The 22,918-nt window shown below is 35.3% G+C and overlaps 5 protein-coding genes and 2 pseudogenes across 6 annotated transcripts in view; 5 read left to right on the forward strand and 2 right to left on the reverse strand.

Moving 5' to 3' along the window:
* Nucleotides 1-3,895, forward strand: part of LOC104741985 (dolichyl-diphosphooligosaccharide--protein glycosyltransferase subunit STT3B-like) — a 23,035-nt gene extending 19,140 nt beyond the window's left edge. The window contains exons 3-9 of the mRNA XM_019236195.1: nt 1-808; nt 893-1,031; nt 1,773-2,170; nt 2,303-2,757; nt 3,235-3,357; nt 3,449-3,508; nt 3,613-3,895. Coding sequence (XP_019091740.1) covers nt 104-808; nt 893-1,031; nt 1,773-2,170; nt 2,303-2,757; nt 3,235-3,357; nt 3,449-3,508; nt 3,613-3,742 — 2,010 coding nt within the window. The 5' untranslated portion in view covers nt 1-103 and the 3' untranslated portion in view covers nt 3,743-3,895. The remainder of the gene's footprint in view (nt 809-892; nt 1,032-1,772; nt 2,171-2,302; nt 2,758-3,234; nt 3,358-3,448; nt 3,509-3,612) is intronic.
* Nucleotides 4,097-5,530, reverse strand: LOC104741986 (annotated as a pseudogene).
* Nucleotides 7,785-11,242, forward strand: LOC104741987 (tRNA pseudouridine(38/39) synthase). Of its 2 annotated transcripts, none has more exons than XM_010462942.2 (14): nt 7,785-8,011; nt 8,263-8,322; nt 8,407-8,531; nt 8,617-8,662; nt 8,742-8,852; nt 9,097-9,178; nt 9,266-9,362; nt 9,477-9,537; nt 9,629-9,759; nt 10,143-10,260; nt 10,388-10,511; nt 10,596-10,703; nt 10,783-10,869; nt 10,951-11,242. In XM_010462942.2, the coding sequence occupies exons 1-14, from the start codon at nt 7,913-7,915 to the stop codon at nt 11,010-11,012; spliced, it is 1,311 nt and encodes a 436-aa protein (XP_010461244.1). In that variant the 5' UTR covers nt 7,785-7,912; the 3' UTR covers nt 11,013-11,242. The 2 variants fall into 2 exon arrangements, with proteins under 2 accessions (XP_010461244.1, XP_010461245.1); XM_010462943.2 differs by having other exon boundaries at nt 7,786-8,011; nt 10,792-10,869; nt 10,951-11,240.
* On the forward strand, nt 15,178-16,421 carry LOC104743772 (annotated as a pseudogene).
* On the forward strand, nt 17,548-18,720 carry LOC104743773 (F-box protein At1g31080-like). Its single transcript, XM_019235550.1, has 2 exons — nt 17,548-17,846; nt 18,075-18,720. Exons 1-2 carry the CDS (start codon nt 17,548-17,550, stop codon nt 18,718-18,720), a joined length of 945 nt encoding a protein of 314 aa, XP_019091095.1.
* Nucleotides 19,053-20,458, forward strand: LOC104743774 (pentatricopeptide repeat-containing protein At1g34160-like). Its single transcript, XM_010464821.1, has 2 exons — nt 19,053-20,394; nt 20,451-20,458. Exons 1-2 carry the CDS (start codon nt 19,053-19,055, stop codon nt 20,456-20,458), a joined length of 1,350 nt encoding a protein of 449 aa, XP_010463123.1.
* Nucleotides 20,408-22,420, reverse strand: LOC104741988 (auxin response factor 12-like). Its single transcript, XM_010462944.2, has 11 exons — nt 22,372-22,420; nt 22,182-22,300; nt 21,962-22,060; nt 21,799-21,855; nt 21,567-21,710; nt 21,407-21,491; nt 21,244-21,334; nt 21,010-21,174; nt 20,768-20,878; nt 20,615-20,690; nt 20,408-20,519 (listed from the first exon to the last, which is right to left on the reverse strand). Exons 1-11 carry the CDS (start codon nt 22,418-22,420, stop codon nt 20,478-20,480), a joined length of 1,038 nt encoding a protein of 345 aa, XP_010461246.1. The 3' UTR covers nt 20,408-20,477.

Genomic DNA, 22,918 nt, shown 5'->3' on the forward strand with positions numbered 1-22,918 from the left:
GAAGACGAAGCAGCAAGAGCTCTTGCTCCGTATCTCGATCCTTGGTCTCGTCTACATCTTAGCCTTCATAGCACGTCTCTTCAGTGTTCTCCGTTACGAATCCATGATCCACGAATTCGATCCGTATTTCAACTACCGTACCACTCTTTTCCTTACCGAGAAAGGCTTCTACGAGTTTTGGAACTGGTTCGATTCCGAGAGTTGGTATCCTCTTGGTCGTATCATCGGCGGTACGCTTTATCCTGGTCTCATGGTCACCGCCGCTTTAATCTACTGGGCATTGCGGTTTCTCCGATTCTTCGTTCATATCCGTGAGGTTTGTGTGTTGACGGCTCCGTTCTTCGCGTCGAATACGACTCTCGTTGCGTATTTCTTTGGTAAAGAGATTTGGGATACAGGAGCTGGTCTTGTTGCTGCTGTTCTTATCGCAATTTGCCCTGGATACATTTCTCGGTCTGTAGCTGGTTCTTATGATAACGAAGCTGTGGCGATTTTCGCACTTTTGTTGACGTTTTATCTGTTTGTTAAAGCGGTGAACACTGGTTCATTAGCTTGGGCTCTTGGCTCTGCGTTTGGTTACTTTTATATGGTTTCGGCTTGGGGCGGGTATGTGTTTATTATTAACTTGGTTCCGCTTTACGTCTTGGTGTTGTTGATCACGGGGAGGTATTCAATGAGGCTTTACATTGCTTATAACTGTATGTATATCTTGGGGATGTTGCTCGCTATGCAAATTCGGTTTGTTGGTTTTCAACATGTTCAATCTGGTGAGCATATGGGTGCAATGGGAGTATTCTTATTGATGCAGGTTTGTTCTCTTTCCACCACCTGAATTTGAGATCTTGTTAAGAGTATAGTGTAAAGATGAAATCTTGTTGATCTACTTGTACAGGTGTTTTACTTCTTGGACTGGGTGAAGTACCAGCTCAATGACACTAAGTTGTTCCAAACCTTTTTGAGGATAACTGTGACATCGGCTATTCTGGTTGGTGGTATTGCTTTGGGTGTAGGAACAGCGTCTGGCTATATATCTCCATGGACTGGTCGATTTTACTCGNTTTGTGTGTTGACGGCTCCGTTCTTCGCGTCGAATACGACTCTCGTTGCGTATTTCTTTGGTAAAGAGATTTGGGATACAGGAGCTGGTCTTGTTGCTGCTGTTCTTATCGCAATTTGCCCTGGATACATTTCTCGGTCTGTAGCTGGTTCTTATGATAACGAAGCTGTGGCGATTTTCGCACTTTTGTTGACGTTTTATCTGTTTGTTAAAGCGGTGAACACTGGTTCATTAGCTTGGGCTCTTGGCTCTGCGTTTGGTTACTTTTATATGGTTTCGGCTTGGGGTGGGTATGTGTTTATTATTAACTTGGTTCCGCTTTACGTCTTGGTGTTGTTGATCACGGGGAGGTATTCAATGAGGCTTTACATTGCTTATAACTGTATGTATATCTTGGGGATGTTGCTCGCTATGCAAATTCGGTTTGTTGGTTTTCAACATGTTCAATCTGGTGAGCATATGGGTGCAATGGGAGTATTCTTATTGATGCAGGTTTGTTCTCTTTCCACCACCTGAATTTGAGATCTTGTTAAGAGTATAGTGTAAAGATGAAATCTTGTTGATCTACTTGTACAGGTGTTTTACTTCTTGGACTGGGTGAAGTACCAGCTCAATGACACTAAGTTGTTCCAAACCTTTTTGAGGATAACTGTGACATCGGCTATTCTGGTTGGTGGTATTGCTTTGGGTGTAGGAACAGCGTCTGGCTATATATCTCCATGGACTGGTCGATTTTACTCGTTGCTTGATCCGACTTACGCAAAGGATCACATTCCCATTATTGCTTCTGTTTCTGAGCATCAGCCTACGGCCTGGTCATCTTTCATGTTTGACTACCATATTCTGCTCTTCCTTTTCCCAGCGGGACTTTACTTCTGTTTCAAGCGCTTGTCAGATGCTACAATATTTATCGTCATGTATGGTCTCACTAGCTTGTACTTTGCTGGTGTCATGGTTCGGCTTATTCTCGTCGCCACTCCAGCAGTTTGTCTTATCAGTGCCATAGCTGTCTCTGCCACTGTCAAGAATTTAACTTCTCTGTTAAGGACGAAACAAAAGGTTTCCCAGACTGGTTCCACCAAAGGAGCTGGTAGTTCAAAAGCCTCTTCAAAGGTGAATCTTTAGTATCCTTGTCCCCACCAAAATTTGATCGGTTTTTGTTTAAACTATTCTACTACTTTGAATTGTAGCATGCTTCTCTGGTGAAAGGAGAAATTTTAATCCTTGTCTCCTATGTCCTAGCAGGTTACACTTGATCAGTCTCAGCCTTTCCAGAAGAATGGTGCCAGTGCTCTTCTTGTTGGAGTATTTTATCTGCTCAGTAGATATGCTATTCACTGCACATGGGTGACATCAGAGGCATATTCATCTCCCTCAATTGTCCTAGCTGCAAGAGGAGCCCATGGGAACAGAATCCTTTTTGATGATTACCGTGAGGCCTACTACTGGCTTAGGCAAAACACTCCCACTGATGCTAAGATCATGTCATGGTGGGACTATGGGTACCAAATCACTGCAATGGGAAACAGAACCGTCATCGTTGATAACAATACCTGGAACAACACACATATTGCTACTGTTGGACGTGCTATGTCTTCTAATGAAGACGAGGCGTATGAAATCATGAGGTCACTTGATGTGAACTATGTATTGGTCGTCTTTGGTGGTGTTACTGGTTATTCCTCAGATGATATCAACAAGTAAGTCTCTTTACGTCTCTCATGAATTCATGTATACTCCTCGCCCCATTTATTACTGAAAATCTAGTTATTGTTGCGTGTCAATCAAATATGTCATTAATTGGTGGTGGCTTGCTAAAGAAATACTCAAACGTTTGCTTATGCAACATTCTCAATTATATAACTGTGGGTTTGTGGTCACTAATTTTGACTAGTAGTGAGAAAATGAATGGCTTGGGCTAGTATTAAGTGGATACTTATCAACCAAATATGGAGGTGGCTGGTGATTTAGAAACTAGCTGTCATGGGTAGATTCTACATGTGACTTGTGGCAATTGGTTTGAGTCGCCCAATTAAGATTTAGTCGTTATTACATACATCTCTACCATCCCTGGCACGTTAATACCTTCAATGGTCTTCCAGTTCTTAGGAGTCGTAAGAAAACGTTTTTGTGCTAGTGTATTTACTGATCCTCATAAGAAAAATTACGTGAGTTAGGTTCTTGTGGATGGTGAGAATTGGAGGTGGAGTATTCCCAGTGATCAAGGAACCTGATTACCTTGTGAATGGTGAATTCCGTGTAGACAAAGGTGCATCACCAAAGATGCTGAACTGTCTCATGTAAGTTCACACTCAACTCAAGACTCTACTTTTAGCTTGTTAAAATTTTGAAGACGATGCAATAAATCTTAAATGTGTTTTCCGTGTATAGGTACAAGTTATGTTATTACAGGTTCGGTGAGCTGACCACAGAATATGGCAAGCCACCCGGGTATGTTAAACACTTGCGTTTTGCATTTTGAAGATAGTTTTAATTTATCATACACACATTTAGTTTACGCATGCAAAAAGTTGAGTGGTGGAAATTATTGGCAGGTATGATAGAGCAAGAGGGGGGGAGATAGGGAACAAAGACATCAAACTTGAACACTTAGAAGAAGCTTACACAACATCCAACTGGATAGTTCGTATTTATAGAGTCAAACCTCCGACGAATAGGTTGTGATACTTCAGTGTTACAAAAATGGCTTTAGATAGTTGATAGTTTTGAGGATGAACCATACAATTTTGGATTTTCTTGGACTTAGTTTTATTTTTATGCATTGACAATTTTTGTAGTTTTTCCATCACTTAAGTTAAAACATATTTGCATTGGTTCGTTCGTCTTTTTTTGAAACAGGTTACGTAATTTAATTTTGGTTTGATCGAGCTCAAAGTAAACATGTGTTGAAAATTAGAGATGGAAGAAACGGTAGCCATATTAAAACCAAAGAGTAAATCCTGACATAACTTAAAAAATTTCCACCACGACAAAATAAAAGAAGACTATCAATCCAGTTCGTCTTTTGGAAGCATAATGTTAATTCCCACCAGCTACTAAATTGTTACAGGGTGGGTTTAATAGCTTCGGTTGTAGTAGTGGCATTGTGGCAAACTAGGGTGGAGGCCGACAGGAGGAGCAGATGGGTATAGTGCTGGACGAAATGGTTGTGGCACCATAAAATTAGGGATAGGCATTGGAGGGAAACTGTTTGGCAATCTTGATCCACACATGAAATACGGTTGGAAATTGTTGACTGGAGGTTGCGGATATATCATTGTTGTCGGAGCGGCCGCTTGACTAAAGAAAGGATGTTGGTGAGGACTTGATGTTATAGTTGATGACGAAACAACGTTTTGCGGGAGGTTATCAAATCGAGTTTGTAAATCATGAAACCGACGTTCCTCTTTACATTGTGCCAAAGAAACATAGATAGTTTTGTTTCCCACCATCCTCCCATCCATCTTGAGCATCTATGTTCAAAAAAGAAGATAATAATAATTAATCGTGAGTTTTCTTGATTGATAAGGCAACACTAAAAAAAATTACTTGGTTTACAAACTTACTGCTTCAGAAGCTTCCTCGCTTGTTGAGAACTCAACAAATCCAACACCTTTGCTCATACGATTGGAATGTACCAAGACCTACAAAATTCATATGTTAAATTCATAAGTCAAATGAAAAAATTTACTAAGAGATTGCATACGGTACCTTGCAGGAAGTGATGGTTCCAAACTCGGAGAATAATTCTTGAAGCTTTTTGTTATCAACAGAATCCTCAAGATTCTTCACATAAAGATTCAACCCTTTACTTGTTCTCACATCCCGTTCTGTTTTCTCTACTTTGAATTTGGCTTTCAAATCCTCAACTCTATTATTTTTCCTCTGAGCCCTCCCTACATACAACTTTTTCTCATCGACTATTGTCCCGTTCATCTTCTCTATCGCAATAACCGCGTCCTCAGCCTTCTCGAAGTTCACAAACCCAAACCTCCTAGACATACCTTCTCCGTCTTTCATTACCACTGCACTAGTTATCTCGCCAAACTCCCCAAAAAGCCTCTTCAAATCAGCATCCGTCGCAGTCTCAGCCAAGTTTTTAACATAGACATTAGTGAAAACCGGCGATTCATCCCATTGACGACGACTAACGAATGGACAAACGTAAATATGTTGATTACGGACGAGTGTGTCATTATTGCGAACATTGCATGCGATATTGACTGAAAGCTCCGAGTAGAACCGGACGAACCCGTATCCTTTCGAAACTCCAGAAGCATCACAAACCACTTTGCTTGATACAACTTTTCCAAATGTAGAGAACATGTCGCAAAGTTGCTTGCTGTCGACAGATTCGTGTAAATTCTTGACGAACACGTTGCCTCGACCGCTCCTCCTCTTGCTAGGATCACGTTCTGAAAACATTATCCTCATCGGTTTCCCCTTTAACTTATGAAAGTTCAGTGCATCCATTGCGATCTTTGCTGTTTTTTCCACGCACAAAAAAAAAAAAAAAGACACACACCAAACCAGAAACAATCAAATTCGTTAATTAATGAACTTCACATAATTCAAATCCAAACATGAACACGTTTACCAAAATCATGCAATGGTCGCCTAAATAATAACGAATAAAAAACTAACAAATGTTTAGATCAGTGACTTAAAGGTTGAAAGTAAACTCTTTCTCAAACCGATTAAACACTATAAATAGCCAACATGCTTGATTGAACAATATACAAACATATAGAATATTATTACCTTGGGAACTATCGTTGAAATTGACATACGCATAACGAAGAGATGAACCCGTGTTTCGGTTGCGACAAATTTTAACCGAGGATACATCATGGGTTATCTCATTGAATTTTGTGTATAAGTCGCTCTCTTTAACACTCGAATCAAGATCTCCCACGTATAACGTAAGCTTTTCATAGTCGTCTTCTGAGATTATACTCAGAATATGATCAAGACTAGTAGTTCCCATAATTGAAACGAAAACAGGAATAGGACGTCTGGTACTCTGTCGCTTGTTAAGAGAAAACAACAATAATTATATCGTTAGAATTAGGGTTTTCCTTATACTAATAAGACTAAAATATTATTTTTTTAAAAAATTATTAATAAATTCTGAATTTAATAAATATATAGAAAAATATTAAAAAAAAATTTGGTGAGAAGAAAAATACTAAATTAAGCTTTCCTTCACTATTTTATTTATTTAAAACACTACATTATAAAATATATATATATATATATATATATATTTTTAATTTGTCATCATAGTTTTAACTACAAAATCAAAATTAAATAGATCGTCACTGGGAAAACGGCCAAAATCAACCTCAACTATTTGTCAAATACTTTTTCATACTTGAACTTTAGTACCATGTAAAAATCAACCTAAATCATCCAAAAATTCAAATTTTACACTTAAACTATGTGTATTTGGCCGATTTCAACATCTATTTAAACGGTGTTAATTAGTGGGTTAACGGTGCTGAGTCACATGACACCGTGGCAAACACATGGCAAAAAATTCCATACGGCGTCGTTTTAGTTTTAAAAATTGTATAAAATCAAATGTTGTAGGGTTCGAACTCGGGTGGATGAAACCCAAATAAAATTAACTTCACGCTATAACCACTAGGACATATTGTGTTATGTTTTGTAAGATACATTATTAAACAGAATTATCTGTAAAGCAATAATTTAATCTTGTCGGGCTTGTCATCTTCGTCTCTCCTCTCTGCCTGCAACCATCTCTCTATTGTTCTAACACTGTTTCTTCTCACTTCCTGTAGCGAACCATCCGCTTTGTTCATTTAACACTGTTTCTTCTTCTACTATGCCGATGAATCTCCGGATCTGTAGAATCCGGGGAGAAGTGTTTGGTTTCTCTCCGTCGAAGCAATTGACCTCGTGTCATTTCAAAATTAAGAGTAGAGACAACCAATAGCGGACCCATGATGAATTTTAAACCAGGTCAAACACAAGTAAAAAAAATTGATGAGGGTAAATGTGTTTTTTTTCTTAATAACCATAGGGAAATTTAAAAATTTACCCAGGTCATATGACCTGCCTTGCTTGTACGTAGGTCCGCATCAGACAACCTTTCTAGTTTTGATTATGATTTGCCAATTTATGATTCAAATTGTTATGGATAACTTTAAAGGCAGAACACAAATCAAATTATGAACAGAGGCTTCTTTTCCAATTTGATTTTTGGATTCTAAAGTTTTTGTCCTGGCGGCTGGTAAGAAGAAGAGACAAATGGAAAAAGATATATTGAAGCGTTGTGAGCTATTAAGCGATGAATCAATATGGCTCAGTGGTATGTGATAAATTTAGGTGGTGTACGCTCCGCAGGTTCGAGTCCACCTTGTAACCGTCAATATCGTTTTCACTTCAAAACGACGTCGTTTTGAATTATTTTAATTTTATGTGTTTGCCATGGTGTCATGTGACTCAACACCGTTAACCCGCTAATTAACCCTGTTTAAATAGATGTTAAAATCGGCCAAAATCATATAGTTTAGGTTTAAAATTTGAATTTTTGGTATGAAAAAACGTTTGACAAATAGTTGGGGTAGATTTTGGCCGTTTTACCCCATTATCCCTATCATCTTAAAGACTTACACTAAACAAAAATAAAAGGGAAAGGTTATCAGAGAAATATCAAATAACAAGAGGGACTAAAATGTAAATAGAGAAGCATAAGTATCTCTGTGTCTGTGACCATCCCAAAGCCCAAGCTTGTATCTCGTCGACGCCGCGTTGAACTTTTTTCCAACCGGCGTCGAATCGTTTCGTCGCCGTCGTACGAGCAACCGTCTTAAAAGGCGGCGCTAATTAATGACTATGTCCGATGAAAAATCTGATCCCGGCGGCGATGACCGAGACTCTGAAATCGCTAAAGAAACCGAACTAGTGTTTCTCCGTAATCGCGTCAAGGTAGAAATCTCCGAACAACTTGTCATCTTCGCTTCTTCCAGCTTTTTCTGGTTCTCCGTAGTCTCTTCGCCATACGCTTCTTCCCTTCGTGGTTGGTTAATCATTTTTTTGTTAGTGGAACGATCTGAATACACATTGCTTGAGGTTGAATTTGAAATTTGTATTCAATCTTCGGTTAAATCTCATGTACAAGTGTTAGATGGTGTTTCGTATTTGTTAATTCTCATTTTTTGTTCTATATATATCATCAGGAGTTGGAAGCGGAAAATGCTGAATTGTTGTCTCAGGTTTCAAGTTGCCAATGCCAACAGGTAAACATATTCTTAACCTTTGATTGAATTTAAACTAGTTCGTTCGAGGTTGCCAAGAACCTCTCCTTGGTGTTTATGTTGTAGATGGAAGTGAAGGATGATCGGTTAGTTAGGAGAAGGAGAGTTAGAAAGGGAGATAAGAATAGTATACCGAGTCATCTTATCTCAAGGAGATATGTTGCACTAAAAATCATGTATTTTGGTAAGAGGTATGCCATATGTTCTTCTTATAGGTTATTTTATCTTCTCCACGCCATGTCATTGTTCCTAATCGTAGACTTGTCTTTGTTACAGATTTTATGGCTTTTCAGCTGAAGCACAAATGGAACCAAGTATTGAGGTTCTCTTTTTTTTTTTTGTTAGTTAACAGATAACTGATGTGTTTTTTACATGATGAGTAACTTCTATCTTTCTCACAGTCAGAAATTTTTAAAGCACTTGAAAGGACACGGCTTTTAATTGGTGACAAGAAAGACTCTTGTTACTCGAGATGCGGAAGAACAGATAAAGGTGTTTCGTCCACAGGGCAGGTGGATTGCTTGGGCCTCTTTTGATTGTTTTTGCTTAGGATTTCTTGTTTCAGTCTTACTTGGCAATCTCACTGGTTGTCTGTAGCGAATGAACTAGTGTGCCAATCATTTATCATATAATCTCACCAGTTTAAGAATCATTTTCTCATTGTGCTCATGTTCTTCTAAAACACTGTTATATGAGCATTCCCAAATATCTTTAAGGTAGCCTCGTGGAATCTCAAATGTTTGATTGTTGATGCAGGTGATTGCTCTGTTTTTAAGATCCAGACTGAAGGCACCTACTGGAGACTCTGAAGGACAAGTTAATGGGAGAACGGGTGAAAGTAAGTTCACTCTGAGAATGTAATTTATTTTGGTGATTTCCCTTTTCTTAATGGTGTTGCTGTAACTCTCTACTTTCTCTGGTTTAGGACCAGAATATGATTATGTGAGAGTTCTAAATCGTGCTCTCCCTGATGACATCCGAGTTACTGGATGGTCTCCGGCTCCTATTGACTTTCATGCAAGGTTTATGTGTTACCTTTTTTGTATCTCCTTCGTTCTGGTGTTGACTATTCCCGCTCTTAAGACTGCAGAATACCTTTGTGTGTTGCTTATCGTTTTTAGTTTTCTTGTGTACAGGTTCAGTTGCTCTGCTAGAGAATACAAATATTTCTTTTGGAGACAAAATCTGAATCTCTCGGTGCAGTAATCTCTACTCTTTGTTAATAAAGTTCAAAGAATTCAAAAGTGAAACAATGTAGATGATCATTTTGATTCACATCTTCCTCTAGGCCATGGACATTGCTGGGAAGAAGTTCATCGGAGAGCATGATTTTAGGAACTTCTGCAAGATGGACGTGGCAAATGTGCATTGCTATACACGAAATGTTACTTTCTTTGATGTCTCTCCTTGTCAAAATAGGTCGGCTTTGGTAAAATGCACATTCAAGCAAATCTTTTGTTCCTTATTTGATGACTGCTGACTGCATTAGTATTCTTTAAACTGATTTTGGATGCTATAAAGGATGAGGTTCAACTACGTAAGATTATTCAGGAACGAATGGTAGACCATTAGGTCATAGGGTTATGACTAATAGAATTGGATAAATTATAGGGCAGACCAAATCATGTTCTAGAAGTCACAGGAACAATAGAAAATTTTGCATCCTCCAGGGCACAATGGCACCCACTGTTAACCTCACTCCAGTCGCTAGTTTATATACCCCTATTATTATCTGATCTTTTACTTTTTATTTTCGTCTTTTGGTCCAAAAACCTCCAATGTCCTTGTTTTTCTTTGTGAAGTCATGAGGGTGATCAGCTTTGCACATTTACAATGAGAGGCAGTGCTTTCCTGTGGCACCAGATCCGCTGCATGGTTGCGGTGCTATTCATGATTGGGCAGGGCGTTGAATCGGTTGATGTATGTACTTGTTGGGGGCCTTCATGTTTGTTCCAATTTCCATTTCCAGTTCATTCCAACCCTTACTTAGGTGTTTATATTTTCTTCAGTTGTTGTTTCTGCAATGAACTGAATGGTACTTACGCAGGTGATAGACACATTGTTGGACACCAAGAAAACGCCAAGAAAACCTCAATATCTGTTGGCCTCTGAGATTCCCTTAGTCCTCCGTTCATGTGAATTTGAAAATGTTGACTTCATATGTTCTCCAGGTAAACAAGTCTGATGGAGATATCTTGGAAGTGGTTTTAGATTCAGTAGATATGATACTAACAACCCTTATTTCATGCCTAAAGGCGCTGCAGAGTCACTTCGGTCTCACTTCAAGAATGAGTCGTTGACATACCAATTAGAGTCTGTGATTTATCAGGAGGCTCTCCGGAACTGTTTACCACCATGCAATGGTATGATATATAAGTATCTCATTTACCGTAAGTATTAAGATGACTTCTATGAAAGAGAGAATCAACTCAAAATGTTCAGTTTCGACAGAACAAAGCTCATGCAATGATGTAGAAAAAAAGAAGAAACGAACAGAACACGTTCCCCTATTATCTCGACCAACTGAGCGTAAGTCTTCTTCGATTTCTCGCTGCAACATGTACATATGGAAAGCTCATATGTCCTCTTACTTTTTTCTTGTTCCTGCAGCATCGTACGAAGAACGAGCTGCGAAAATGAAACCAAGGAAACAAGAAACTTGTCATGTGTAGTGTAAGTGTAAGGGGCATGTGGGCGACCGTCATCAAAGAATAGAGAGGTTTTCAGTCTATTGTTTGTTGTATCAGTTGATTATTTTACAGTTTCGATTGATTTCATATTATAAAGATTAATTCTAACTCATGATTATAATTTACATGAAAATTTCTTTAAAAATGTCTATAGTTGTGGTATCAAGGCTTCTATTATGTTTAACTAGGTGCTACCCCACGCAACGCCTGGGTTGTGGTGTAGTTGGCACTTTTTTATTTTTTTTGGTCTTTTTCGTTTTCTGTTTTGTATTATTTCGTTTTAATTAGGCATATATGGGTTTCGCAGTCACTTGTATTTATACACTATATGTTTATACCATTTCGTTTAGAAGTGGACAATTATGACGTTTATTTTTTTATGAATTATGAGGATGTTGTTTCTTGCTTTTGAGGATCTAATCTTATCATTGACTGATATTGTTCCCAATACATTTATTGTATTTTAGATTTTCTAATTAACTGCTTATGTAAACCCTTCATACGTTGATGTTGCAATAATAAGTTATTTTTTAAAAATAATTATCTTCCGTGTAAGTGATTATGTTTGTATGCCCATATTTTGGTCTAATATCAATAAGATCGTTTTTGTTTTTCTTTAGTTGGCTTTGAAACCAATTTTAATTTGAGTTAAGCAAATAATGAGTCGAATTATGGTGTTAATAAGTAATATAAATTCTTATGTATATATATTGTATATATGTGACTATAAGTTTAGCTAACTAAAAAATTCTGTAATATTTAAATATAATCTTGAACATATATATATATATATATTATTTTTGGGAGGAACGTATGAAATTATTGGATAGAAGTTATTTTTTGAGTTAAATGACCTTTTATGCCTTTAAAGTGAGTTGAATATTAATAAATTTTTATATGTGTCTTGACTTTTTTAAAAAGGAATACCAAGTGTTTCCTTCCAAATTTGAAGTAATATAATATTTTAGTTTTTTTATATGATTTTATGAACTTCAATGTAAAGGTTTTTCAAAGTAATAAGTACACTCACACTGATTGAGTTATAAAATTTGGAGAAATGTTTATTTCGATTAATCATCTGCTCTTTTAAATATATTAAATAACTATGTTGTTGTTCCTACAAATAGGACAACATATGGAGTTAATCAATGGAAATGGAACTTGTGATTGCAAGACAAAATGCTTATATATATTATGTTACACATTGATCGTTTAAAAATGAATAGGAACATTTAATTCTCAAATAAAGTTGATTTTTTTGTTAAAACCAACATATGTGAATTTAAATTTAACTATGCAAATTTGAAAAATAAATATGAATAGATTAGAAAGGCAAGAAATATAAAAGAAATATTTTATTTTTATAGAAATATATAAAATTTGAAAACAATATTAAATATATATAATACTTTCTAAATTAAAATATAGAATCAAACTCTTACAAGTTACAACACATATGAGATATAACAACATTTGATATTGGTGGGAGAGGAGGAGAGAATGATTACTATAAGATGGTAATCCAAATTAGATAATGGAGATGAATCTTTAAAAAATAGAACAATGTAAAATATATATATATATATATATAATACTTTCTAAATTAAAATATAGAATCAAACTCTTACAACACATATGAGATATAACAACATTTGATATTGGTGGGAGAGGAGGAGAGAATGATTACTATAAGATGGTAATCCAAATTAGATAATGGAGATGAATCTTTAAAAAATAGAACAATGTAAAATATATATATATATATATATAATACTTTCTAAATTAAAATATAGAATCAAACTCTTACAACACATATGAGATATAACAACATTTGATATTGGTGGGAGAGGAGGAGAGAATGATTACTTATAAGATAATAATCCAAATTAGATAAAGGAGATAAATCTTTTAAAATAAGAACAATGTAAAATATATATCATGTAGTCTCTAAAATTAAAATTTAGCATTAAAAATTTACAATGATATTTCATTTGTTTTTTACAACCCATACAAAAAAATAAGAAATCAAAAATAAAATAAAAACGAAAAATGATTTGAGGTATTGTAGAAGAGAAAGAGAGAATGTGAAAATTAGATAGTAAAATAATGTCAATATGAGAGAATGAGAGATTGAGAGAATGCTTATTTATATGATATATAAGAAATGATGGAAGTTACATTTTGAATTATGAAGTTANTAATTTATTGTGTTTGAATAAAATTGAGTGGTAGAATATGATTAATGCATAATTTATTTTATTTTCAGTTATAATTTTATTTTAATGTGCGAGTTAAATGTATTGTGTTTATTGGGTCTTAAATATTGTTTAAAGCAATTAAAAAGCAAATAAAAAATAAAAAAAATTAGAAAACTTTAAATGAAAATCAACCAATAAGGAGAGACCAAAACCTTACTTTTATATATATGATATACTGCTTTAAACTTTGAAATGAGAAATATATTATAAACAATAATTTTACATGAGAAATATATTAATTTAGCCAACCAAAATATGAATATTAGTTTAGCCAACCAAAATAATTAAACAATATCAAAATTTAACCAAAAACATTTTCTCTTGTACGATAAATAAGTTAGTAGGATGAATGAATTAATTTACAATTATTCGATAGGAGTTACATTTGAGTTAAATGAAAATACATGCCTTTAATTATAAATAAATATTTTAATTTTTTATAACCTAAAATAAAAGGAATACCAAAGGGCTGAATGAAAATTCACATGATTTGGTTGTTTGTTGATATAAACTCAACACTTACACATAATATTTCAAAATAAAAAATATTACTTTTTAAGTGACAAACTAAATTAGTTTTCTTATAAAATTATATAAATTCTTCAATCTCAATAATTTTTAAAACCCCAAGGATAACTTATATTTTTTTGGTTTTTTTTTTTTGTTTTTCACTCATCAATTTAATTTATAGTGCTAGATTTCATACTAATGGTTTCATTTTTAGAGAATTTAGTTAAATGGTATTTTTAAAATTATATTTTATTTTTATATTTAAGTTCCAGTTGAATATTTCTTTTTTGGAACATTTTTTTTTTGATTAAACACACAAAAACCAATTGTTTAATTATGTTCTTTTTGTTTTCAAAAACCTCAAATCATAAAAATATATATAAATTATATTGATCTTTGCAGATTAATCAATTGGATCACAAAAAAAAATAGTCTTTATAAATAGAGTTGATAGACTTTACAAAAAAAAATAGACTTTACAAAAAAAAATAGACTTTACAAATGGATAAATATGTTGATCTTTAAATATTATATTGATCTTTATAAATTATTAAAAATGATACATGAATATGTGAGATAACCAGAGACATAATAGATAATTAGATATGGATCATTTCAACTTTATGATCTTATTGTGTGGTGAATATTGTAAGAAAGTATGAAAATAATGACTTATAAGATGTTAATATAAAATAGAAAATGGAGATAAACCTTTTAGAAGATTAAAAAATTAAAAGATATATATATATAAGATCTACATATCATACAAACTCTAAAACTAAGCTTTTACAATGATATTTGATTTGATTTTTTATAACCCATACAACAACAATAACAAAAAAAATACAAAAAAAAACAAAACAAAACAAAAAGAGATTTGAGAGTTGTGGAAGAAGATGAGAGAATGAAAGAGTGATAGACTAAGAGAATAATAATGGGTATTCATAGGAAGAGAAATAATGAAAAATTACATTTAGAAAAATGAAAGTTACAATTCTAATTTATTGTTTTTATTTAATACAATTGATTAATACAACTTAGTGGAGAAATAAAGTTAATGCATAATTTATAGGGGGAATTCATATGATTTCAGTTTTATATTATGTGAGTTAAATGTGAAAATTAATTATTTTTAAATTTGTGTTTTAATATAAATATTTTTTTGTTAAAAATGCATTGTCAAGTGGACCAATAAGGAGAGAGTGAAACCTTAGTTTTATATATATGACTAGGGGTTTCATATAGTCAAACCGATCGGTTTCAGTTTTTAAGTCGGTTTGAACCCACCCGAACGGTAAACCGAACAAAATAATGGTCAATTAATGCATGGAAATCGAAATCCAACCAAATTAACAAAACGTTGATTTGGTTTAGCATAGATGCCTAATAGAGAAGAAAACTCAGATTCCATCCCTATTGATGATCTCATTCCTGATATACTCTCGAGGCTGCCTGCAAAGTCAATCGCGAGGTTTCGCTGCGTGTCAAAGCTATGGGGGTCCTTGCTTCGGAAGCCATACTTCACCGAGTTGTTCTTGACTAGGTCCTCGGCTCGTCTACGTCTCTTAATTGGGGTAAAAAATGAATGGAGAGGTGAGTGGTTTTTCTTTTCGTCGCCTCAGCCTCAGAATCCGTCCTCTCTTTTTGTCGCCGCTGATTTTCATATGAAGATGTCTTTTGACTTAAATTACTACGAGAGTTGTAGATATGCCTCTGGTTTGCTCTATTTCCCTAGAATACATATCTCCAAGGAGGATAATTATAAGGATGCAATGCAAGTGATATGTAACCCTAGCACCGGACAGTATGAGATCTTACCTAAACCGAGGGGAAAGTACAGACTGGATGATGGCTTTGGTCATGCACAGTAGTGTCAATTTTCATCATATCCTGACTTTAGGAACTGAAAAACTGAGGTGGAGGACGATCCAATCTCCCTCATATATTCATTATCATCAACCTAGAGGTAATGGGATATGCATCAATGGGGTTTTATATTACGTTGGTAAGGGAGCTTATTTAAGTGACTGTTTTATAGTTTGCTTTGATGTCAGATCAGAGAAATTTAAGCAGCTTCAAGCTCTTCAATGCTTTTATGGTTGGTCTACTAAATTCATAAACTATAAGGGTAAATTAGGTGTGATTGATTTTGACTTGAGGGGTGAATATGGTTGTGGATTTCCCCTTACGTTACATATGTGGGTACTAGAGGATACTGAGAAACGAGAATGGTCTAAATATGCCTACACTTTGAGGACTGAGAATAAAGTTGTTAAGGATGACGATTTTATTAGGGTTGTTGGGGCGACGGCTTCAGGTGAGATTGTTTTAGCCAAATATGATAATGCATGTGAATCGTTTTGTATTTTCTATTTTAATCCCGAAAGGAACACTCTCCAATATGTTGAAATCCAAGGTCTTAGACAAGAAGGGGTAGAATGGTCTAACGATTATCATGAAGTCTTTGTAGACCATGTAGAGGATCTTCACTTTGATGTTATGAAGACACCATATACTGCAACATCTATAAGCCGACCAGAACAAAAGCACATCAACATCATCTGAAGAAGATCATCAAGTGAGGTTCCCTTGCGCACCTGCAACAAGATCGTGGTACGTTTGAGAGAGAAAGAAAATTAATATTATGTTCTGTGTCTTTTAGAAGATGGTTAATTAATTATAGGTGTCAAAACTTGATAGCTCTCAGTATCAGCTAAAATCTCTCTATTTTGGGCTGAAGTCTTCTTAATATATATAATAGAGAGTCTAAGCTATTTTGCTTGTGGATGTTATACTTCTCATTTACAGGTTTCATGTTAGATCTATCACTCTTGGCTTTGGTATTTTGTTCTTTCTAGCTTCGTGTTGTCCATGTCCTCCTATTGAAGTGGGTTTGAAATAAAATAGAGAAGCAAGACGGAACCCAAAGACATGACTCGCGCATTCACCCATGAAGAAACCAAAATCCGAGGGTGCCCGGTCATGTAAAAACGACATTGATGTACGTAGTAGAACAAGAGCATCGATGTCCGCAATAATTTTTAGTTTAGTTTTATGAACAAGAAAGCAACAAGAGCGGACGATGGGTATGTATGTGCATGATAATGATGCAAAGTACGTATTTGCACCTTAGACCTGCCATGTAGCCAAAACGAAAAAAACGTAAGCAATCGAGCCATTCGTGAGATATCAAATAGCTTTAGCATTGTATGTGCATGATAATGATGCAAATTATCATTTATGCCATTCGTGAGATATCAACCCTTTTTAGTTTTGGGTTTAATTTTTGAAAATAATCAGTTTTACCCATTCATGATTGTATATAAAATATATTCCCTAAAAAGTATATAAAATTTTTCAATGAAATATTGGTTTTTGGAGTTTTATATATGGTTTTCATCAAATTTTCAAACGTAATATTCTAAATATGAATGGCGATGGATTTTTTATTTTTCTCCCTTTTTTTTCATATTTTTGCAAAATCTGAAAACCAAAAACCACATCTAATCCAAAAATTATTTAACAACTTACAAACATAATTGACATTCGTATATTTTTACAGAATTTTTAAAAAGTAAATAATCTACACATGCATGAAAATTTATTTATGTTTATTTGTGTGGTCAAACAGAATTATGATTACTAGGGTTTTTCTTTTGGCCAAACCGAATTGACTAAACCCTTTATTTAATTTCTTTGGGAGAAGAGCCTGCGGCCCCAAACTCCATAAGCAAACACACGACACGATCATGAATAGAGGAGAAAACTCAGATTCCATCTCTATTGATCTGATTTCTGATATACTCTCGAGATTGCCTGCGAAATCAATCACGAGGTTTCTCTGCGTGTCGAAGCTATGGGGATCCTTGCTTTGCGAGCCATATTTCACCGAGTTGTTCTTGACTAGGTCGTTGGCTCATCCACGTCTCTTAATTGGGGTCAAACAAGACGGTGAGTGGTTTTTGTTTTCGGCGCCTCAGCCTCAGAATCCGTCCTCTCTTGTTGTCGCAGCTGATTTTCATATGAAGATGTCTTTTGACTTAATTTACTACGAGAGTTGTAGATATGCCTCTGGTTTGCTTTATTTCCCTAGCATACGTATCTCAAAGGAGAATAATCATGATACGTATGATAAGGATGAAATGCATGCGATATGTAACCCTAGCATGGGACAGTATGCGATCTTACCTGAACCGAGAACAACATACAGAGGGGGTGGTGGCTTTTTAGGGTTCGATCCAATTGCCAAACAATTCAAGGTTTTGGTTAATGGTCGTTATATCCTGACATTAGGAACTGAAGAACTGAGATGGAGGACGACAGAATGTCCCTCACATCCTTATAGTGGATTTAGGGGTAATGGGATATGCATCGATGGAGTTTTGTATTACTTATGTTACGACGAGGATTGTGGGTATACTTTTTTGAGTTGTTTTGATATTAGGTCTGAGAAGGTTGAGTTTGTAGATCCAGGCACCTGCGGTATGAATGAGATTACTACATTGATAAACTATAAGGGTAAGCTAGGGTTGATTAATATGGAGAATGATTGTCATGATGGTGGATTTCCCCTTAAGTTACATATGTGGGTTCTAGAGGATATCGAGAAACGGGAATTCTCTGCATATGTCTACACTTTAAGGACTGATGAGGATAAAGTCGTTAAGGATGACCAGTATATTTCCGTCGTTGGGGCGACTGCTTCAGGTGAAATTGTTTTGGTGAAGGATAATGCATCTGCACCGTTTGATGTTTTCTATTTTAATCCCGAAAGCAACATCCTCCGAAGTGTTGAAATCCAAGGTATTACTAGACAAGACGGTGTAGAATGGTCTGACGATTATCATGAAGTTTACGTCTTTGTAGACCATGTAGAGGATCTTAACTTTGATGTTACGAAGACACCATATGCTGCAACATAATCAATGCATCAAGTGAGGACGGACCGTTGCTCACCTCCAACAAATTTGATACCCTTGCTCCCCAAATCACATAAAAGCTCTCCTCCATGTAAACCTCATGTAATCTTGATGGTTCAGTGTTTTTTTATTCAAAGTCATGGCTGGAGTTGTTGCTCTTCTTAAAACACAGTCTTTTAGCTATTTTTGCTTCTCACTTTGTTTGGCTTGGCTATTTTATTGGTTTGGTTTTAATTTCGGTTTAAATTTACTTCGGTATGAAAAAAAAAACAAAACAAAACCGGGTCAATTAAAACCGTTGTACCAATTAATTTGGTGAAAAGCTCGTGAATGGAATGGCTCGTGTCTACATGGAGACGATGATACAGAGATGCGTCACCTTCTCTCAAATCAAACAACTCCAATCTCATTTCCTCACCGCCGGCCATTTTCAATCTTCCTTCCTCCGTTCTCGTCTTCTCGAACGCTGCGCAGTTTCACCGTTCGGAGACCTTTCATTCGCCGTAAAAATCTTCCGTCACATCCCGAAACCTTTAACCAACGATTGGAACGCCGTCATCCGCGGATTCGCCGCTAGTCCTCATCCGTCGCTCGCGTTTTCATGGTTTCGTTCCATGTTGCGGCAAACTTCATCGTCGGCTATATGTAGAGTCGATGCTTTGACTTGCTCTTTCACTCTTAAAGCTTGTGCGCGTGCGCTTTGTTCTTCCGCTACGGTTCAACTTCATTGTCAGATTAGTCGTCATGGGTTTTCCGATGACGCGCGTCTCGGTACTACGTTGCTTGATGCTTACTCTAAAAATGGAGATTTGGTTAGTGCGCACAAGTTGTTCGACGAAATGTCTGGGAGAGACATTGCGTCGTGGAATGCGTTGATTTCGGGGTTAGCCTCGGGGAATAGAGCGAGTGAGGCGTTGGAGTTGTATAAACGAATGGAAATAGAAGGAATCAGAAGAAATGAAATAACTGTTGTTGCTGCTTTGGGAGCTTGTTCTCACTTGGGTGCTGTTAAGGAAGGTGAAAACATCTATGGTTACTTTAAAGATGCAAACTTGGATCATAACGTGATTGTTAGCAACGCGGCTATCGATATGTATTCGAAATGCGGGTTTGTTGATAAAGCTTTCCAAGTGTTTGATCAAATCACGGGTAAGAAGAGCGTTGTTACATGGAACACTATGATCATGGGGTTTGCAGTACACGGAGAAGCGCATAGAGCGCTAGAGGTTTTTGAGAAATTGGAGGTTAATGGTATCAAGCCTGATGATGTCTCATACTTAGCTGCTTTAACTGCTTGTAGACACGCAGGATTAGTGGAGTACGGGACATCAGTGTTCAACAACATGGCTCGTAACGGGGTGGGGCCTAACATGAAGCATTACGGTTGTGTGGTTGATCTGTTAGGCCGTGCAGGAAAGCTGAGAGAAGCTCACGACATCATATGCTCGATGTCGATGGTTCCGGATCCTGTTTTGTGGCAGAGCCTCCTTGGAGCTTCAGAGATTCACAATAATGTTGAAATGGCTGAGATAGCTTCTAGGAAAGTGAATGAGATGGGTGTTAACGACGACGGGGATTTTGTGTTGCTATCAAACGTTTATGCAGCGCAGGGACGATGGAAGGACGTTGGACGAGTGAGAGATGATATGGAGACCAAACAAGTGAAGAAAATTCCCGGTCTTAGCTACATAGAAGCCAAAGGAACGATTCATAAATTCTACAATGGTGACAAGATCCATGAGCAGTGGAGAGAATTTGTTTCAACTTGAGGGTTTTTGTGGTGATACCTCGTCCCATTGCACCTTCAAAACAAAACATAGTTAATTACTGATATGTTATTGCTTACACACAAAAATGTATTTTAAACAAATATAATTAAAGTATGAATTATAAATACTTGTAGGCTTCGCCACTCTAAATTTTTCCAATGTGGGGAAAAATCTTTTACACCAATAACAATCCCAGAGTACCTTATATTGTGAAACAAAATGTGTTATATAGATAATGGGTTTTAGAAATGGAGAAAAGAAATGATGATTAAACATTACCTTTTTCAGAAAAATCCTCACCCTCGCACCGCATCTTAAATCTTGAACCGAAATTAAATTTATTCTTCAATGCATCTACAAACTTGTCATATCTAACAACAAATTGACTTGCCCTGAGATTATATCAAAAACCAAAATGTAAACATACTTGTTGAAGAAACTAATCCGCATTATTTCGATAGAATAAAAATCAAGTAGTTTTCATTAAAAAAAAAAAGAAATTAAGTAGTATTTTGAAATATACCTTGGCTTATAAACCACAATGAACATACAATTGGTATTGAATGCATTTACTACAGAAGCAATGACTCCATGTAGCATACATTGCGCTGATATTACAGATGAAGGTATGTGGTCTATTTCGTACTTCGCTCGTCTAATGCCAACTAGCAGCTCTCCATTCTCTCCTCTAGAACGACAAAAATAATTAATATCAAAATCCAAAAACTAAAAGACATGTAGTAAGACGGAAATATACTTAAGGATAATGAAATTGTCCCCAGCAGCTAATTTTTTTGATGTTACAAACGCAGTCCAGCCAGTGGTGAATAGATGCCTCCGCGGTGTACCTGAATGCAAAAATAAGATCATTATTTACTAATCAAATGGTCACTGATTTTTGATGAAAAAATAGTCAATACCTCTAAAGGTATGCTTAAATGTCCATTGATTATCATGAAGATCTTTTACGACAAGTTCTTGTGTAGGCACTGGTTGAGACATATCCTAAACCAAAAATTGAATATATATTATGAAACTTAAAATTCTAGTTTATTCAATAGAGAAGCGATGCAGAATTACCAGCGGCGGAAGACATTCAAGGGCATGTTTTTTAGGTAGAGATAATACACCATGTGTGCTAGTGTCGGACGCTGTTAGTGCTTTAGTAAAAGAACAAACCATTGGCTTTCGATTACCATCATTAGTAATTGGGATTACAACTTCCTATTACAAATTCATAAAATCGGTTAGGAAAAAATAAAGAAAATTACAATAAAGTTTGACATTAAATTTTAAACTTTTTACAACTCACTGTTGTATCTGGCATCAAAGAAATCTGAGCATAAACTTCATCCGTATTTTTTTCCATCTACAAAAAAAATAAGCACCAAATTATGTCTTTCTACAATGAAAAGAAAACTTACAAAATAAAATTGTATAGCTCATTTTTATTCCCATGAACTTAAAACACATACCTTAAGCTGAATAGAAATTACAGGACATGGAAGCTTCGAAGGCAGATTAATGTTTGGCCTCATTTCATCCAACAACACTTCTCTTGTTGATGTCTCAACCTGTAAATATTTCACAAACCATACAAAATACCAAAACATAGATTATACATATAAATACCAAAGTATTATATATATATATATATATATATATATATATATACAAAGAGATAAAGAGACTCACAAGCTCAATATGCCCTTGAGGAAAGTAATAAACCTTTTCCCCGGGCTTTGGAAGATCACACAAAGGTCCAGCACATATATTCCACAATTGTTCATAAATATAACTCTTGGTTCCATCAACTAATAAATAAATAAATAAATATTATCAAAGAAAATTATTCATAGAAATATTAATAATACAAATTCCTTACTTATGCTTAATAGCTCTGGTTGTGAATTAATATCTTCATTATTTTTCATTAGTTTTTATCAAGGACCAATTTTCTGAAAATCATAAAGCAAGAAAATCATCAACAACATGTAAAGTGTATGGTTTAGGGAAAAACTATATTTTGGAAAGAAAATCTCCATCAGATATATGATTTCGAAGAAATGTTGATGTTGTATCTCATATGATATCGGGTAATAGTTTTAATTTAAGATTGAAAAAAATCAGACAAATAACGAAATTTTATTGTTTATCTATTTATATATAAATAAAGAATGTTATCAATAATGAAGGTTGATGATTTTTAGCCTTTCCCCATTAAAAACTATTTATTTGATAGATAAAAGAAATGAAAATTTGGAATTCCTGAGAATTCCTAGACTACAAAATATCATGATAAATCATAAAAATACATAATTAGCATCATACCAATGTTTAATGAAATTGAAAGAGATTCCTAATATTGGTGAAAGGTACTTCTACAAAGGAATACTCTTTTTTATTGATCTATTTTTTTGTGATTGATTTTG

Source organism: Camelina sativa, chromosome 14, assembly GCF_000633955.1.
Source record: "Camelina sativa cultivar DH55 chromosome 14, Cs, whole genome shotgun sequence".
Taxonomy (NCBI): Eukaryota; Viridiplantae; Streptophyta; class Magnoliopsida; order Brassicales; family Brassicaceae; genus Camelina; species Camelina sativa.

Coding starts and splice junctions, on each gene's coding strand:
- LOC104741988 (XM_010462944.2), bottom strand. CDS start 22,420: ATGAAAAATAATGAAGATATTAATTCACAACCAGAGCTATTAAGCATA. Junction 22,301..22,371: donor ACCAGAGCTATTAAGCATAA/GTAAGGAATTTG, acceptor TTTATTTATTAG/TTGATGGAACCAAGAGTTAT. Junction 21,492..21,566: donor TTGAATGTCTTCCGCCGCTG/GTAATTCTGCAT, acceptor TTTTTGGTTTAG/GATATGTCTCAACCAGTGCC.
- LOC104741987 (XM_010462942.2), top strand. CDS start 7,913: ATGACTATGTCCGATGAAAAATCTGATCCCGGCGGCGATGACCGAGAC. Junction 9,363..9,476: donor CCTATTGACTTTCATGCAAG/GTTTATGTGTTA, acceptor TCTTGTGTACAG/GTTCAGTTGCTCTGCTAGAG. Junction 9,538..9,628: donor GACAAAATCTGAATCTCTCG/GTGCAGTAATCT, acceptor ATCTTCCTCTAG/GCCATGGACATTGCTGGGAA.
- LOC104743774 (XM_010464821.1), top strand. CDS start 19,053: ATGGCTCGTGTCTACATGGAGACGATGATACAGAGATGCGTCACCTTC.
- LOC104743773 (XM_019235550.1), top strand. CDS start 17,548: ATGAATAGAGGAGAAAACTCAGATTCCATCTCTATTGATCTGATTTCT. Junction 17,847..18,074: donor ATGTCTTTTGACTTAATTTA/CTACGAGAGTTG, acceptor GGTTAATGGTCG/TTATATCCTGACATTAGGAA.